Source organism: Gallus gallus, chromosome 3 (assembly GCF_016699485.2).
Source record: "Gallus gallus isolate bGalGal1 chromosome 3, bGalGal1.mat.broiler.GRCg7b, whole genome shotgun sequence".
Lineage (NCBI taxonomy): Eukaryota > Metazoa > Chordata > Aves > Galliformes > Phasianidae > Gallus > Gallus gallus.
This window is the reverse complement of record NC_052534.1, coordinates 51,778,232-51,793,961: the sequence shown is the minus strand read 5'-3', so window position 1 is coordinate 51,793,961 and position 15,730 is coordinate 51,778,232. Positions and strand designations below refer to the sequence as shown.

The following is a 15,730-nucleotide window of genomic DNA, read 5'->3' as shown; positions in this document are numbered from 1 at the left end:
AGGTAATTTTCACTTCCCTCTGGTCACACAGCATGAAAATCAGAGTGAAATGGTAACTTTTTTCTTTTAATAAGAAAATGATCATTTATCTGTATGCAATATTTCTTATCTGTGTTTGAACAACTGTATCTCTATATCCAGAAGGAGAAAGCTGCATACCATCTGTCTACTAGTGCCTTGTCAGCATAATGCCTTTCATTGTGTTACTCCTGAGAAACAATATTAACCTTTACTTGTAGAGGTAAAGTGTATGATAACAAAGCTTTAGATTCTGTGAGAAATCAAAGCTTTAGCTTTTTTGAGAAATAAAGCCTTCAGTATCACAACCGTTCAAACTTGAGTACTCAATTCCCCAAATACAGAAGTAGGTACTGCTCTGTAACCTCTCCCCATGCTTAGAACGTACATGCACCACTCCAACTCCAAATATCACCCCCTGAGAAGGGAGGGCAGACCATTATCTTCATGATTTAAAGTTTTCCATATTTGAATGCAGTATAAGAGTAAAGTCCATCCATGTGTTCGGCCTGCGCAACACTTCCTCCCATTGAAGCACTGACGGAGAAATGGGGTCTGTAAAACCAAGTGATGGCTCTGCAAGAAAGCAAAACGAAAGGTCATAGAGCTGCTTTTCACTTCACCTTACCCAAAGATTTTGTTAGATTCAGTGCTGCACCATTTCTGGCTCCAGTGACTGCACAAACAAGCTGTTTCTCTCACTTCTTAGGCAATTTCAGCCGTTCCGGGAGTTCTTAATGTCTTAATTGCAATTAACTGTAGTTACACTTTCGAAGCATCATTTTGATCCAAGTTTAAGAGGATACCTCAGTGAAGAACTCAGGCCACAGCAAAGAACATTCTGTTGTATAATCAAAAAGTGAAGGAGCAAGTGCACACGTTAAAAGAGGCCGAATAGGTTGGTGCCACTTCATCTTCAGTGACTATAATGTGTTACTAGACTTAGGGCATGGATAGTTGTTGTCACTTAGAAGCTCTAACAGAAAGGCAAATGCTACAGAACATCCACACAAAGCTCATGAGGAAACCTGCAGACCCGATTAGTAGTAATAATATTTTTCTGAAGTAGTATAGCAAGGCTACAAAGTGGTGAGGTGCTGGAACAGGCTGTTGGTCTTCTGCAGGGCCAAGTGCTGACCCAGAACATTCCCATGCTAACAAATAGCCTTGCCTGTCAGTTCCCATTGATGACCCGGAGCTTCTGTACAGACTGAACTAAAACACACGCATTGCTTCCAGCAGGATCAAAGCCTGTGATTGCTAGTCCCTTAGGACGGGGACAGGGTCCTAAGTGACTGGGGGCTGTACGTCAGGCACACGATAACAGCACAGTGCAAATATGGTTTAGAAGGTAAAATAAACATTATCTTCCACCCAAATTAGCATCAGCTTTTAGCAATAAAGAACTTACTTGCACCAAGCTTGGCTCCCCCTAGGAAATGATCACGGTAGCCAAAAGTTGACTGGTCCCAGACAGTCAAATGTAGACATGACTGCTGTAGCTGAGCTGGGGTAACATCAAAGACAAACAAGTGTTTCCACTGAGGACAGTCTTCTTTCTTCACCACAGGTGACTTTTGCTTCAACTCTGCTTGGTCTGAAATGATAAGACAGCTTTTCCCCCCACCCCCCCCCCAAAAAAAAATAAGTAAAATGCAGAGAATGTTCAGCAAGTTTACTGATCCAAGCAGTATTTCTCAATCAGAAAACAGAATGCTTGCACTAATCCAACCAGGGCCCTTTGATTTGCCTTAAATAGCTTAAGCACAGGGTAGAACATGATGCTATTCAGTTTTTTTTTGGGGGGGGGGGATTGGCTCTTTCTTCCTGCGCTCACTGTGGGTCTCCAAATCTGCTTTTCCTCTGTTGTCATTAAAATTTAGAGTTCGCTAAGGATTCCTTCAGCAGTCACTGACAACAGTGACCTCTGATGTTGCATTCAGGACATCTCACTGCCCTTTCTGAGGGCTGCTTTTCAGCAGATGCTCAAGTGTGAACTGGCACCACTAAGAGCAAGCCTGACCAAGTGTGGACAGTGCCGTTTCCACACAACAGTCTCCTGCTGAAAGCAAGTTAATTCGTACCTTCGCACAGGATCTTTGTGACATTTTCCACTTGAAGCGTTAAGTCTCATACGTACCCTTTAACGAATGAGTTCAGCGTTCCAGCAGATCTCAGCACAGGCAAGTTCCTGGCCCCAAATATCATAACCTGAAGCTGGCAGGTGGAAAACTCTTGGTCTTTTTTTCCTGAAACAGGAAAGGTTATCATATGAAATAACCAGTTAGTCCAGTTGAGAACATAGGATGCCACTATTTAAAAAGGAAAATTGCAATTTTGATAAGGACTCGCTGCTGCATAAGATCATCACTGCTCTGTTACGGCTCTATTTACAGGGTAGGGACACAAGGAAGAAGAGTAGAATGCCAGCTGGTGGCTTAGGGGTTATTCAGGAAAAAAAATAAAAGGCAGTAGAACTAACCTAACAGCTAATTAAGGTCTTTCTATTGGTCTTTACCTGTTCTATGGTCCTGAACACAGCTCTACTAGAGCTCTAGACCCTTACATACCTCACTATGAACCAGGGAGGTAAGAAATGAGGTTGACCTATCCACTCCCCTCAAAATGTTTGTATTTCTACATGAGCGGATGCTCGATCTGATATACACAGCCTTCAGTGTTTAGTGTACCGTGCAAGTCGTCCATCACCAAGAACTGAAACTTGACTGCACATTTTGAACCTAACATCTTTTAAGTGAAACAGTCTCCCTAAAATGAGACCACAGGAGGAAGCCAAGGATGCTGGTTCAGCACCTTTGGAACTGTTCCCTTCCACCTTTTTCCTAAATTGGTTGTCTCTACTTCAGATGGTGAAACTACTTCATCCCCTTCAGAGTGAGGTCTACCAGCAACACCACAATAAGCACAAGCTTGCCAGACATCTCAATGCATCACACTGCAACCATTACAATGGTTCCTTTTTTCTGGCATTAAAAATAACAAAGTTGAAGCTGGCAAATGTTTTGATTGTAAAAAAATTAAATATAATATACTGCAAACTGCATTATAAACTCCACATGACAACTCTCAGTTCTTCATTGGTGTCAATTCTTTTCTAGCCAAGGGGATTCATGCGTACTGAAATGTTTTATACCTTCCATCATCCACCTTTCAAACTGGAAATTTTTATACTGGGCTGGTACCGACAATCTTGCAGACACCAGGAGTTCTCCACTGTATTGAATAAGATTATCTTCAGGCTTTTCATGCTGAAGAATGAGACATGCAGAAATCAGTGTTACATTCAATTCCACATCATTCTCGTAGCTATTTATATATGTAGCAGGTCTTACTCGAGGGCTGGATTGACAGCATTCCTCCCCCAGTGACCTGAGAAGGATGTTCTCTTTCATAGCTTTCTATCATTACATCCACTTCTTAAGGCACAACTAAGCACAAATTAACCATCACCTTGGACTGGAGCTGGTACCAGTTGAATGACTCCATGGAGCTATCTTCAAAACTCCACGCTGCCAGTGGAATCACCACTTCCCCCAGAAACACCCTGTACTTGAGTGCTCCTGCGTGCCACACAGAGATCTGAAGCTGCCGACTTCCCAGCTGGGAGCTCTCAATCTTGTACTGGAAAGATAAACAGCATTTACAAGCAGTGCACAGGATGAACGTTCACAGGATGCTCATAGGCAGCCCAACTAAAGCATGGCTGAAGGCACCTGGATGCAGACAGAAACATGCTGTCTGAATGTGCTTTGCAATTTACCTGTTACCTCACTCCTTAAATGCTAAAGTAATGTCCCATGCAAATGCAAAACTACATTCCAAAAATAGCCTGGCCTGCACTGCTAATTATCAATCCACATCTTTAAATCATTCTTGACTATTTTTTTTTGTTGTTAAATGATTATTTTTTCTGTTTTACACTCCCAGTACAAGTTAACTGCTACAGTTGGAGGTCAGTTCGAGATTAAGACACTTAACAAAGGTCTAAAACTTCTATTCTGATCAGTGGAAATGTACTCAGTGCAGTCAGTATGAGCAAGGAAGTAGTTCAGGAGACCTGTCATTAAAGCCTTGATCTACTCCCTAAGCATAGTTAGAGCCCTTTGAGGTGTTGCTAGGTATCTAAGACACCCACAATGGACTGGTAAGCGCGATACCACCTACAGGTGACCTGGAAGCCAGAAGTGATGGCATGGCTGCAGGCAATGCTACCAACATTCAGGTGCTGAATCATAAGCTGGCTGTAGGCTATGGGACAAACAGCCTTGAATCACTCCAGTGGCTCCTGAGAGCACCTGTGCTCTTCACAAAACACGGCCACCTAAGTGCAGGTGTCTGGATTTGCAGCCAGAGATACCACTGAGTTGGATTTTGGCGTTCTGGTGTAGTTTATCTGCACTGGCACTATGTTCAATCAACCATTTCTGTATGTTTAAACTATTTCTAACTTAACTAACCTGAGTGTTCACACAGCCAGCTCCAGCATGGCTCTCACTGCCTATCAGCTCTGCATTACACAGGCACTGAAAAAGGACTACAAAGTAAGAACCAAGTATTTCAACGATAGGTGCTTTCTTCTCCCAGCTTAAGCCCTGATATTCAGACATGCTGAAACTTGCACGTAGTTCAAGGAGAAATATTATAAACTTGTCCCTCCAGCGATTTTATTTCCTGTCTATTACAACGTGTTACTGAAGAACTCATCATCTTATTTGCTGCTGCAGCTCACTGATGCACACAGAAGAGGGGTTTATAGCGATCTGAGCACAAAACTGGAGCAGCAAACAACCAAACTGATCTCAGCTCTCTCTGCCAACAGTACTTGGCTTCAGCTTCACATCTCATTAAATGTCTGTGAAATGAGAATAATGGCTTCTATGTTCTACACAACGTTGTTACAAGGATGCTAAAGTAGTAGCGTAAGGCACTAATGAATTCAAATCATACCCACTGTACTCTGGTGGGATTACTAATGTTTGAAATGAGACAGTCCAAAGAGACAGTCTGGTAACAGCCACACAGGGAAGAGGGAGCAGACAACAAAAAGCAAAGTGGAATGCAGTCAGCATTCAGCTAACTGCAGAGAGACGCTCCCAAGGACACTGCATAAAAGGGTACCAATTGAAAGGGATAGCAGCATAAAATTAACTCTGCTCTGCAATGCACTCAGTTCCTGAACACACCAAATAAGTACGTGGAAGTCACTATATAAGACACTTTGCTTTTGCCACAAGGTATCCCAGAGCAACACAGATTTGTTCAGCGTTTTCATGCACAAAAGCAGATTTAACTGAGAGTTCACCATTTACTAATGTAACTCCAAAAGCATTTGCAGACAGAAATCCATCATTTTTTAATGGCTGCTGTCACTGACTTCTAGAATTGACCCACCAGGACATTTCTGAACTCACAGGACTGTACATCACAGGAGACGTTACCATAGAAAATCATGTTTAGCAGCAGACAATTGCAAACAGTACCTTCAAAGTCTCATCAAATTCTGGATCCACTGTGTTCTTTTTGACAGCTGTCTTCCGCTTACTCCGAGAGGATTTATCAGGAAGTAAATAAACCTTGACATACCTTGGGAATAGAGAGGGCATACAGAAAGTGGCCAGGGGGTGATAGTAGAAGAGCAACTAACGTGTTTGAAAACACCTTAATGCTGATTCAAGTAAAAACAGTTAAAAAAAAGTCTTATGGAAGCTGAGTTGAGCCAACATCGAGCATCAACACCATTTACCCACGTGTAGATCACGTAATTTTTAAATGGCCTCTTAAATGGCCATTTTTAAATGGCCTCTTGATTAATCAAGAGTTAAGAGTCTCATATAATCAGTGCAGAACTTAAAAGTATTCCCTATTCTTTCCAAACCTATCCATAGTTAAAACTACTTTTTAAAATACACAGGAATAAGAACTTTTAGCTTCTAAAACACCCCACATCAATTTAATTAAGTAGACAGACTTCAAACTAGTCATCCAGATAAACAATTCAACAGGTTTTAAACACAACTTATGAGTTTGTTGGTTGTTTTTGTCTTTTTCTGTCGAGTGCACCGACTGTACTTTTTGCCCTGGCTTGGAAACCAAGATAAATACATGAATATATACCACTACAGAACATCATGTTCACTGCACAGCTCTTCCCATATAACTTTCCAGGCTTCCTGCAACTGTTTGCCTTGTTAAATCACCAGGGGACTTAAAGAACTTCGACCCACTCCTGAAGCACTCCCACAGTTCTGCACGGTGAGTTGCTCTTTCAGCAAGGTTCTTTTCCTCACCAAGCTCATCTTTATGAGCTTTCTCCACAAGATATGCAAAGCCACATTCCTTCTGAGTGAAGGTGACTGCAATCATGTGACAGCAGGGACAAGAATATGTAGTTAAGTATTCTGCTTGATGATTTTCTACAAATGATTACTGCACGGTCAGAGATCATTTAGTAACAAACAAACAAATCACCAAGGCTTAACTGTCCAAACAATCATTATTTTATCCACAGAAGTAAGCATACTACTACTTGTGGCAGTACATAATTATTAACCACCTTTAAGTTTTAAGAAGTGCTGCAGTATCTGAAATTTCCATTCTTAATGATGAGGAAGGTGGAAGCACAGAAGTAGTCTGTGTGTGCAGTTGATGTGTGTGGCAGTAACCCACACTGAGTCAGTAGATAAATTAGTAACATGACTCACCTTTCAATTTTCTGTCTCGTATTTTAGCCATGTGTGTATTAATTTTGCAAGCACAACTTAATAGCTAGAACTATCTAAACTGCCACTGTCAAGATCCAAAGGTGCTCATCAGCGACACAGATAACCAACTGCCTGCTCACAGGCAGGGACAGAGACAATTAACAGCAGAAATTTGTGAGAACAAGAAGTGCTAATATGAAACGTGTGCTTTCCAGTGTAGAGAGGTAAAAAGTGCAGATACGTATTGGACCTTCTGAAAGTCTTAATACAGCACACACCATCATATATTAATCCATTTCAATTACAGCCTATGTAAGTACCTTTGAAATGATAAGCAAAACATCCTGTTTTTTTTCCTCCTTCTCTACAGAATACTTACGGATTACATTTTTTCTTCTTCTCCTCTCCATAAGCCAGATTCTTGCATCCCCTGATGCAAATTTCTAAGATGCAAGCTTTGAAGATGTATCTTATGGCAAACTCTATTTCTCCTGTCACGTTTGCTTTGCCAAAGTTGCCGTATTCAGTGCAAGTGCTGTTGAGACTATACAAACTCCCCTAAGAAAAGACAAATGTTTCAGAAAAGTAGCTTCAGATCTAGGAGAACGAGACTTTTATTTCCCTCAAACATCATTACTACCTTGACTACATAGCTATTGGAAATCGTGAAGATTCCAGGTAACATGTATAAAAGTCACTTGATTGCTTCCATAGGAGCCCTGAAAATTATAACTAATCACAATTCTACTGCTCTATTAAACTCACTACTCTACTACTCACTATTCTAACTCCATTAACTCACAGCTAAGAAAGAACTTCCTTAGTACTTTCTTTCCTTCTAGATCTAGAAATCGTCTCCCAGTAAAACTGCTACGTGGTTTCCCATCATAAAATGGGCTAAGTACCTGAAAGGAAGAGAGTTCTGTCCACCAGTGATAGTTACAGAAAAATCTCTGAAATTTACAAACACACAGATTACAGAACTAGACTGCTATTGATGCTTACAGCATCGCTGCTGAGATGCTAGGTTCTATTAGATCTGAAAGGAAAAAACAGCATCAATGCACAACCAGTAGACACTCTAGAAGATCACCCAGTTCCATAAAGAAATGGCTGACTGCAGCAGATTGCTCAAGAAATATTAATATACGAAGACATCCAGCTGTCACAGGTTAGTGCATGAGGGAGGTGTTTTCTGGCTCACCTCAGCCACTTTGTTCTCCTTTCATCTACATGCGCCTACGGGGCAAAGGTTTGGATGCTCTCCATCCAGATATATAAATAGTATTCATTTCTAGCATTTACGGAGACCATGACACTGAAATGAATAGGAAGACTACAGCCTTTTCTGTGGCCAGCACAGACGTGTGACTTGCTAGTGCTATTCAGACTTCACTGTAACAAACTGTCAGCTGGGTCAAAATAATTTGGTCTCCATTCACCTGTAATGGTACTCTTCAAAATACGCTCTAGCATCTTTTTACACATCACATGTCACGAAGACAAGCTTGTTGTTGGGATTAATCTCACAGTAACATCGCCCTAGATTGCTAATATCTCTGCATTAGACCACTCCTCCTTCTGAAAAACAACACCAACCCACACAGGATCGGTTAACCAAGGAGTTCTGCATTGCACAACCCAGCAGCTAAGACTGCAGAGCAGCGTTTATAAGATCAGATCTTTCTTCTGAGCAGACGCTCCTGCCGAAATGTTCTCATCAGTGCTGCAGATGCGCAGCTTGCCAAATAGTCATTTTAATATTCATGGCAACAGCTTACTTAAAGAAGCTATCAACTCAATCTTATAAGCTCAAACCTGATGAAACAAGGACCAGAGTGCTTATTAAGGAAGTCACAAGTGCTAGGGCTGCTGTGACCTGATGCTAGTTGCACGTAATGTTGCTCTCACCACAGGATGTGTATCAGTGCAATCTCCTTTGCAGCTTTGTTCAATTCTGCTCTTTTATATCCTGACATAGAATAGTTCTATTCTTCTGACCAAAATATATTTATTTTCCACAAAAACCTTTCACTAAAAAAAAAAGAAAAAAGAAATCTGTGTGCATTCCTATCTCACGTATCTTATTAGAAGTTCTACATAAGTGACCCAAAATTTATTCCACAGGCCCTCTTATTCATAAAACCTGGATAGTTATTCTGATTAATGATATTTGGGTTGAACGCCATCTCCCACCTGGTCAGGAATCACATATATTCAATCAGTGCAGATATCACTAATACTTCTGCTTTGTAAACAAGGACTTAGCAATGAGCCATGTATTGCAATCTTGCTGGCATGACTGGAAAGAATATCATATTATGATTTAGAAGACATATTTTCATGGAGCAGTCATCAACAACAAACATTAACCCATAAGAGGAATGTTACTATTGAAACTGGGTTGTGGTTGTCCATAGCCTAGTTCAAATGGCTGCCACCAGAATCACAAACGTCTCCCAAAAGAAGCATTATCCATTTGTCAGTGCAACACCTCAGCCTCCACACCTCAGTAAACAGGAAGAGAGAGTCAGAATCCTTGTGTTTTTTTATCCTCTGTGAAGTGAGCAGGCTGGTTTAATTTTGATTCCTCAAAAGCCATTTTAGTTCTCTTCTTTACAAGATCAGCCACAGATTCTGTGGACACTTCACCCTGATTAACCTCATCGCTAGTGCATAGAAATTAGCTCCCAAGGTTAACCATAGAGACTTTAAAGGATGTACTGAATTCATTTACAACTAGCTTCCTCCTCTGTAATTTTCAGTATTCAAAATGCCTTCCATCAGAGGAAGTTTCAGTAACATCCTCTAAGCCTATCAACTGTTCCCCTGACTTCCTTAACTGCCAGCTTTCTCTTCATTCACCAACGTTCTGACATTTGAATTTCCACTGACATTTGCATTACCACAGCTCTTGCAGAATAACAAAACCCTTCTGTTAAATGAAGTTATAAGAAAAGAAAGCTAGCTACTAGTCTAGAAGGAATCACGTTCAGGATCTCAACACTAACACAAAATGGAAAGAATGTTAGCTGTAATTGCAAAATTCAGAGGAACCTGATATATTAGTGATTCACTATTAATGGTTATATCCATCTACCAATTATCTGTTATTAATTTTATTGGGCTTGTGCTGTCAGTAGTTCAGTGTTTCTACAGTGACCTTGTCAAAACCATTTTATTAGAAAGAAACTCAAGTAAAATTCTTACATTTTGTAATATAAATATCTTATCAATATCTTAGCTTTAACATCAATCCCCATTTGGTAACTGTTCTGTTGTGTTTCACACTTAAACTTACATGTTTCCTTCCATCACAGAAAACTGCATCACTTGTGGGACTGGTTGTTATGTCTTCCTCTTGCTTGCAATTCCTTTTGGTAAGAATTTCACTATCATTTTGAGCCCCGTAGAAGAGATCTTGAAGACTGGGTGCACTTTTCTTCTATAAGAGATTCAACAATTCATTTTGGGTTTTTCTTTTTTTAAAGAAAAAAGCCTCAGTTCCTTCAGAATGGTATCACCCCAAAATTAAGCCAATAGCTACAACTCACACTGATTAATGTCACACAGCTGGTACACTTCCAAGATAAATGAAGCAACTTCATTTAAATGTTGACTTACAACATGCCCATTTCAGCTAGCAGTGCATTCATTATATCTGTAATTCCTTAAAATCAACACGCCGCCAGCTACACTATGGTTCACTACCACAGCAATTGCTAATCACAGCCTGCAAATAACATACTAGGAGTAGTAATATATCAATAAAAGGCCTTACTGGTCTTTAACAAAACAGTAATTTTGCAAAATAAATAAATCAATCTTGCCTCCAGGAAAACAAAAATAGCATTTTATGAAATGCACAACACATGGCCACGTCTATTTGTGCAAGAATGAATGTAGGTTGAGAGAAACCTGAAAATAAAAGCAGACTGACAACTTATTTAGCTCTGATTATAGAAAAAAAAAATCTGAGTTTTTCTTGACTTTAAGACCATTCCCTTTCACACTCTTCCCACAGAAACCCTGATTGGTAGCAAATAAAGAAACGTAGTGGCAGAACACCTTCAGCCACCGCTGTTACAAATAACAGAGTTAACAGAATGAAGGGCAGGAAGACAGAGAAATTGTAGAGTTAGAATCTAAGAAAACAACTGTATGACAAGGATTACCCATAAGACTAGAAAGATGAGAGTGTGACTGAATCAACAAAAGGAGAAGGGCTTATTTGCATGAAGAAAAACAGACCTGGGAACCTCTCCTTGCACCACCAGCAGAAAGCACTGAAGAATGAGAACAGCAGAGGAGACAGGTAATACATTGAGACTGCTTGTGAAAAACAGGATGTAGAAAATCCAAAGCAGTACGCTGTTATTATAACACACAGAAATTGTTATGTGTAATAACCCCTGTACCTTAAAAACGAATGCAAGAATTCATTAAGTTTCCTTGCAAGAAGGAAAAAGACAGAAAATGTATCCAGGATATAGACTCAAAAAGAAAACCCCAAAACATGGTATTTCTCAGCAGTGAGATTTTCTCCTGGTTTTTAAGAATCTGAAACACCAGTTTCACTCCCTAACCAAAACAAACTGCTTCGTGCTGTATTTTAGCTTCTGTTGAATCAGAAAGACCTCTCTGTTAAGTGGAAAATAAGTGACTGACAATGCAAAATAAATACCAGTGCTTAAGTTTAGCATCAGATCATAAGCCAGATTTGCATCCAGCCCTAACTCTGCAGCAGCACACATCTGCTGTCACAGGAGCAGTAACCCACAGGTACAAACATACCACAAACAGCTTCTAAAGCCTGCAAATTTCTGTTAGTTCTCCCAGTGAGTTAAGTATGATAGAACCTAATTCCTTAAATTCAGCTAATGAACTTAAGGAGCTGATAGTTGGAGGCTAAAGAAAATGCTATTCAATTAACTTCCAAATTTCAGTCTCTAAGCTTGCTGGCAGTGGTTGAGATTGCATTTTTTTGTTGTTGTTCTATAATTGAATTAACTGCAATCCCTTTCAACATTAATCTAAAGGAATCAAGCTCAGAGCACACTACAAATATGGAAACCTTACATGAGAAACAGATCTTGCTCTTGAGACTGAAGTGGTGCCCCCATCTTATACCCTACATAATCAAAAGGGCAGCTGCATTTATTATTTCCCGGTCATTCCTAAGAGAAATGTGCATAATCTCCAGGGGAAAAAAAATTCTTTCAGTTAATTCTCTGAAAATGAAAGTACTTTCTGGCATGTTAGTAAGGGTAAATGCCGGATTCTGCACCTGGCATGAGGCAACCCTGGACAAAAACAGAACTTCTGCACAGTCTAACAGCCCCACAGAGCAGATGTCAGTTAGTCCCAACACAGGCTGTGAGCACCTGAGAGAAAAGCAACCCATCCTTTCCCTACATGATGGTCTTTGTAAAATCCTAGTTAACATTTCAGAGCTGGGCTGAGACCAAGTGTGGAGACTCAGTCAAAAATCATGTGAGGAATCAGAGTTCTGGCCACAGTTAGTGATACCAACTAAAGCCCTGCTCATAAATAAAAGTAAAATCCCTGTGTGTAAGTCACGATTCTTAAATTCCACTCCTGAAACAGCTCTTGCAGCTAGAGTTTGTGTACAACAGCTTGGATACCCTGCTTGTAATGTTGATGGCAGTGTCAGACTGGCTCCTCCTTTGCCTCCTTCTTTCCACATTATGCCCATAATCTGTTGTCAGCAGACTTCTGTCAGCCATATCATTCTGGGACTTTGAGATTTCTGAAACGAATACGAAAAGAAGTTACTAGAACAAACACTCCTAGCAATCTTTTAAAGACAAAGAATGGAACTTTCAAACTTTTATCCTGCAGTTTTGCTACAGAACTCCTAATGAGAAACAAATGGGATGGCATGTACTGAACCCATTTTGTCTAATTATGATTTGCTTGCCTGAATCTTTTCTGCTACTTTAACCAGAACATACAGACTTGGCTTCCTTTCATTACAGCTACTGCAAGAAATCGTTTCATGCTATCAAATACAGTTTTCTAACAGAAATAGCTACTACAGTTCCTATATACCGTTTGATTTGCAAAGTATTTTGGTTTGGATAAAAGTAAGATCATTATAACAACATACAGTGACATGACAACGGAAATCAGAAAGCAGAGACATTGAAAAATATTCAGAAATTAATTCAAAACATGAACAAGAGATTGCGTACTCTGATCCCAAGTCACATGTAATTTCAAGAACAGAAGTAGCCCTTGTTGCGTTCAATAACACTACTTATGAGGATAAGCTGACATCCACACACAAGTGCTAATTCAACTACATCTTCAAATTGTCAAATAAATCTATGGGACAATTTGATGTTTGGCGCATCACTTTTTGTTTCTAATTCCTCAGGGTATCGTCAGAGCTTCATTTAAAGGGAAGGGCAGCAGTCATTTGCAATTTCTGGAGATTAAAATCGGTAGGCATAGCAGCAGACATTCTGTCATAAATCCTAGATAGTTTCTCATGAAGAATTAATAACTTTGAAGTGGTACATGAAACAGCTATCACATCTACTTCATCCTCAAGAAATAAATGTTCCTCCCATAACACAAATCTCTGTGGAGGAACCTCAGACAGCAAACAGTATGTCAATATGGTACTCAAAAATAATGGCACTCTTAAGTGTGATTTTTAAAGCCACTTTGGATTAGTTTCGTCCTTAGCAGCAATTAGTTGTCAGATATTTATTGTACTCCATGCATCATTAAGGGATCGTGTGCCATATGTATAAGTAAGCTCAATGAAGTCATCTCCAGCTGCAAGTGAAATCAGGTTTTTAGGTACACAGTGGGAACAGAGAGTATAAAAGAGACTGGAGTGAGAGATCCAAGAGTAAATACGGTCTAAGTAGTTGAACAAAAGCTTGCCTCACACTCTCTTAAAATGAGCATGTTAAGAAACAGGTTATCAGGGGGGGAAAAAAAGCATCTTTATTTTTTAGGTCTGTTTCTCCTTTGGCATTTCTACCCAAACGGTTAGCATGATGGGAACGTTGTTCCAAGAGCAGTTTTGCACTGCAAGTAAAATTACACCCAGCAATTCATTTTACATCCACCAAACAGTAACCATTATAAACTCCTGTTGCTGCCAAGCCATGCCAGAACAGGAGGTAACATCATCATGAGCAGACTGTACAATTGAGGCATTGAGCTGCACATGCTAATCTTTTGTTCATATTGCTCTCAGACATACACAAACATTGGCTCCAGTGATAAAATCAGAGGTAGGTTCAGAAATAGGCTCTCCAGGTTTGGTTTTTTTTTTTACTGCAATACATAAGAGCTGGGTGTATAAAAACCTCTGCAAACCCAAGACATTTCTATCTAATTAAGATACAGAGTGCTAACTTTAGATACTAATAACTGAAAGCATTTATGAGCACAGGACCAGGTTTTACTGAGAGGCCACGCTATCTGAAAAAGCTAGTTTCTTCAGTCAGGGAACCCAAGTCCTCCCCTCTATTAGAGTTTCCATACACTTTAATTATTGATTTTAGGGATTGTAACAGGCTGTTATTTTCTCACAAATTAAAAGGATCTTGTCCTAACTGAAGATGACATCGATTGCGTAGAGTTTCAGATACAGCTGATCTGACCTAACAACCTGCTGCCACCCCCCCACACTCTGTAATTGCTGCTCTTCCCTCCCTGGCTCATGGCCACACGGGTCCAGCACCCTCTGTTGTGTGGGCTCCAACTTATGCACCCTAACTTCAGCCAATTTAACTCAATAAACCAGCAGAGAAGCACCCATTTGTTTTGTCTAGGTTAGTGGTCTGCTCTTTTAATTGGCTTCCAGAGAGGTCCAGAAACACTGGTTAACTCAGGTTAAGCGATGGCAACACAACGTCAGATACGCAACAGAGGAAAGATGTGGGGGAGTAGGACCTTCCTTTTAGAAGTGAACCATTAAAATAACTTGCTGTGGTCCTGATGGGGTTTTGGACTGCAGTATGGTAACTGTGGGATACAAAAAGGCTGTAAACTATCAGAAAGCAGGGTATATTAATTCACATTCAGTTTAGTGCTGCCTTAGCCACACGGTTCCAGGAACAAAACATCCTATGATATCCTCCACCACACTTCTGTTCAGGAGAAACAGATACCGTATCTCGGCATAGCTTTAGTACGTGTTCACAGAGATATGTGAAATTTGTGTAGTTATGGGAAAACAGAACAGGCCTTTTTGATGGATGGAAGAGGAAATTGCGCACAGTGGCTAAGATAAGAATTTGGAGGAAAAGTAGAAAGATACTAAAACCAAATTTATTGAGATCTAATCTTATATTTGAGTTGTCAAAAATGAAGTTAGTGGAAAATACTAAGGTTGATTCAAACGCATGCAAATTCGCAAGCTCCTGTAACCTCCAAAAAAATTCAGAGGTATTTTCCCTGTGGTCATTGAAGCCTTTAATACCTTCATCACAAAGGCAGGCTGCCCCCACTGCATAGAGGTATGTACATAGTTTGCACCCTAAAGAACAGGGAGCAGCATAAAGGAATGGAAGGAAATAAAAGTATCAGGGTGAACAAAGTTGTTGGAACTGGCTGGTTTTTAGAAGCACATACTGGAAACATACAAACAGAAACGTCTGGACAGACTGAGAGAAGGGAAGTTCTCTAGAAAAATGACAGAGAAAGAAAGTAGTATGTTCTAATTACATGACAGGTTCTTTCATAGAATCTTCTTTCTGTCAGTTAACAGGAAGATCACTACAGTAGAAAGGAGCTATTACTCTGCACTAACTTGAGTTAAAGGTACTCCATCTGAACATCCAGTAAACTTAAAAATAACTTTATGCAGTCTTTTTACATCTTTATAAGGAAAGCACTCTTGGTTGGTAACATAGCTTACTGTTTTATTTTTCTGACTGGCTCAGTCTTGGCAATAGGCGATTAGTCAGTATCCATTGCTTATAACTATCTCACAGCCAACAATT

At 40.0% G+C, this 15,730-nt stretch overlaps 1 protein-coding gene across 3 annotated transcripts in view; it reads right to left on the bottom strand.

Moving 5' to 3' along the window:
- Window positions 1–50: 50 nt before the first annotated feature.
- Window positions 51–15,730, bottom strand: part of SYTL3 (synaptotagmin like 3) — a 29,838-nt gene continuing 14,158 nt past the window's right edge. For all 3 annotated transcript variants that reach the window (XM_040698460.2, XM_040698459.2, XM_015284210.4), the window contains 9 exons: window positions 12,386–12,510; window positions 10,042–10,185; window positions 7,120–7,298; window positions 5,520–5,622; window positions 3,490–3,660; window positions 3,173–3,287; window positions 2,159–2,267; window positions 1,430–1,632; window positions 51–594 (listed from right to left, as the gene is read on the bottom strand). In XM_040698460.2, coding sequence (XP_040554394.1) covers window positions 464–594; window positions 1,430–1,632; window positions 2,159–2,267; window positions 3,173–3,287; window positions 3,490–3,660; window positions 5,520–5,622; window positions 7,120–7,298; window positions 10,042–10,185; window positions 12,386–12,510 — 1,280 coding nt within the window. In that variant the 3' untranslated portion in view covers window positions 51–463. The remainder of the gene's footprint in view (window positions 595–1,429; window positions 1,633–2,158; window positions 2,268–3,172; window positions 3,288–3,489; window positions 3,661–5,519; window positions 5,623–7,119; window positions 7,299–10,041; window positions 10,186–12,385; window positions 12,511–15,730) is intronic.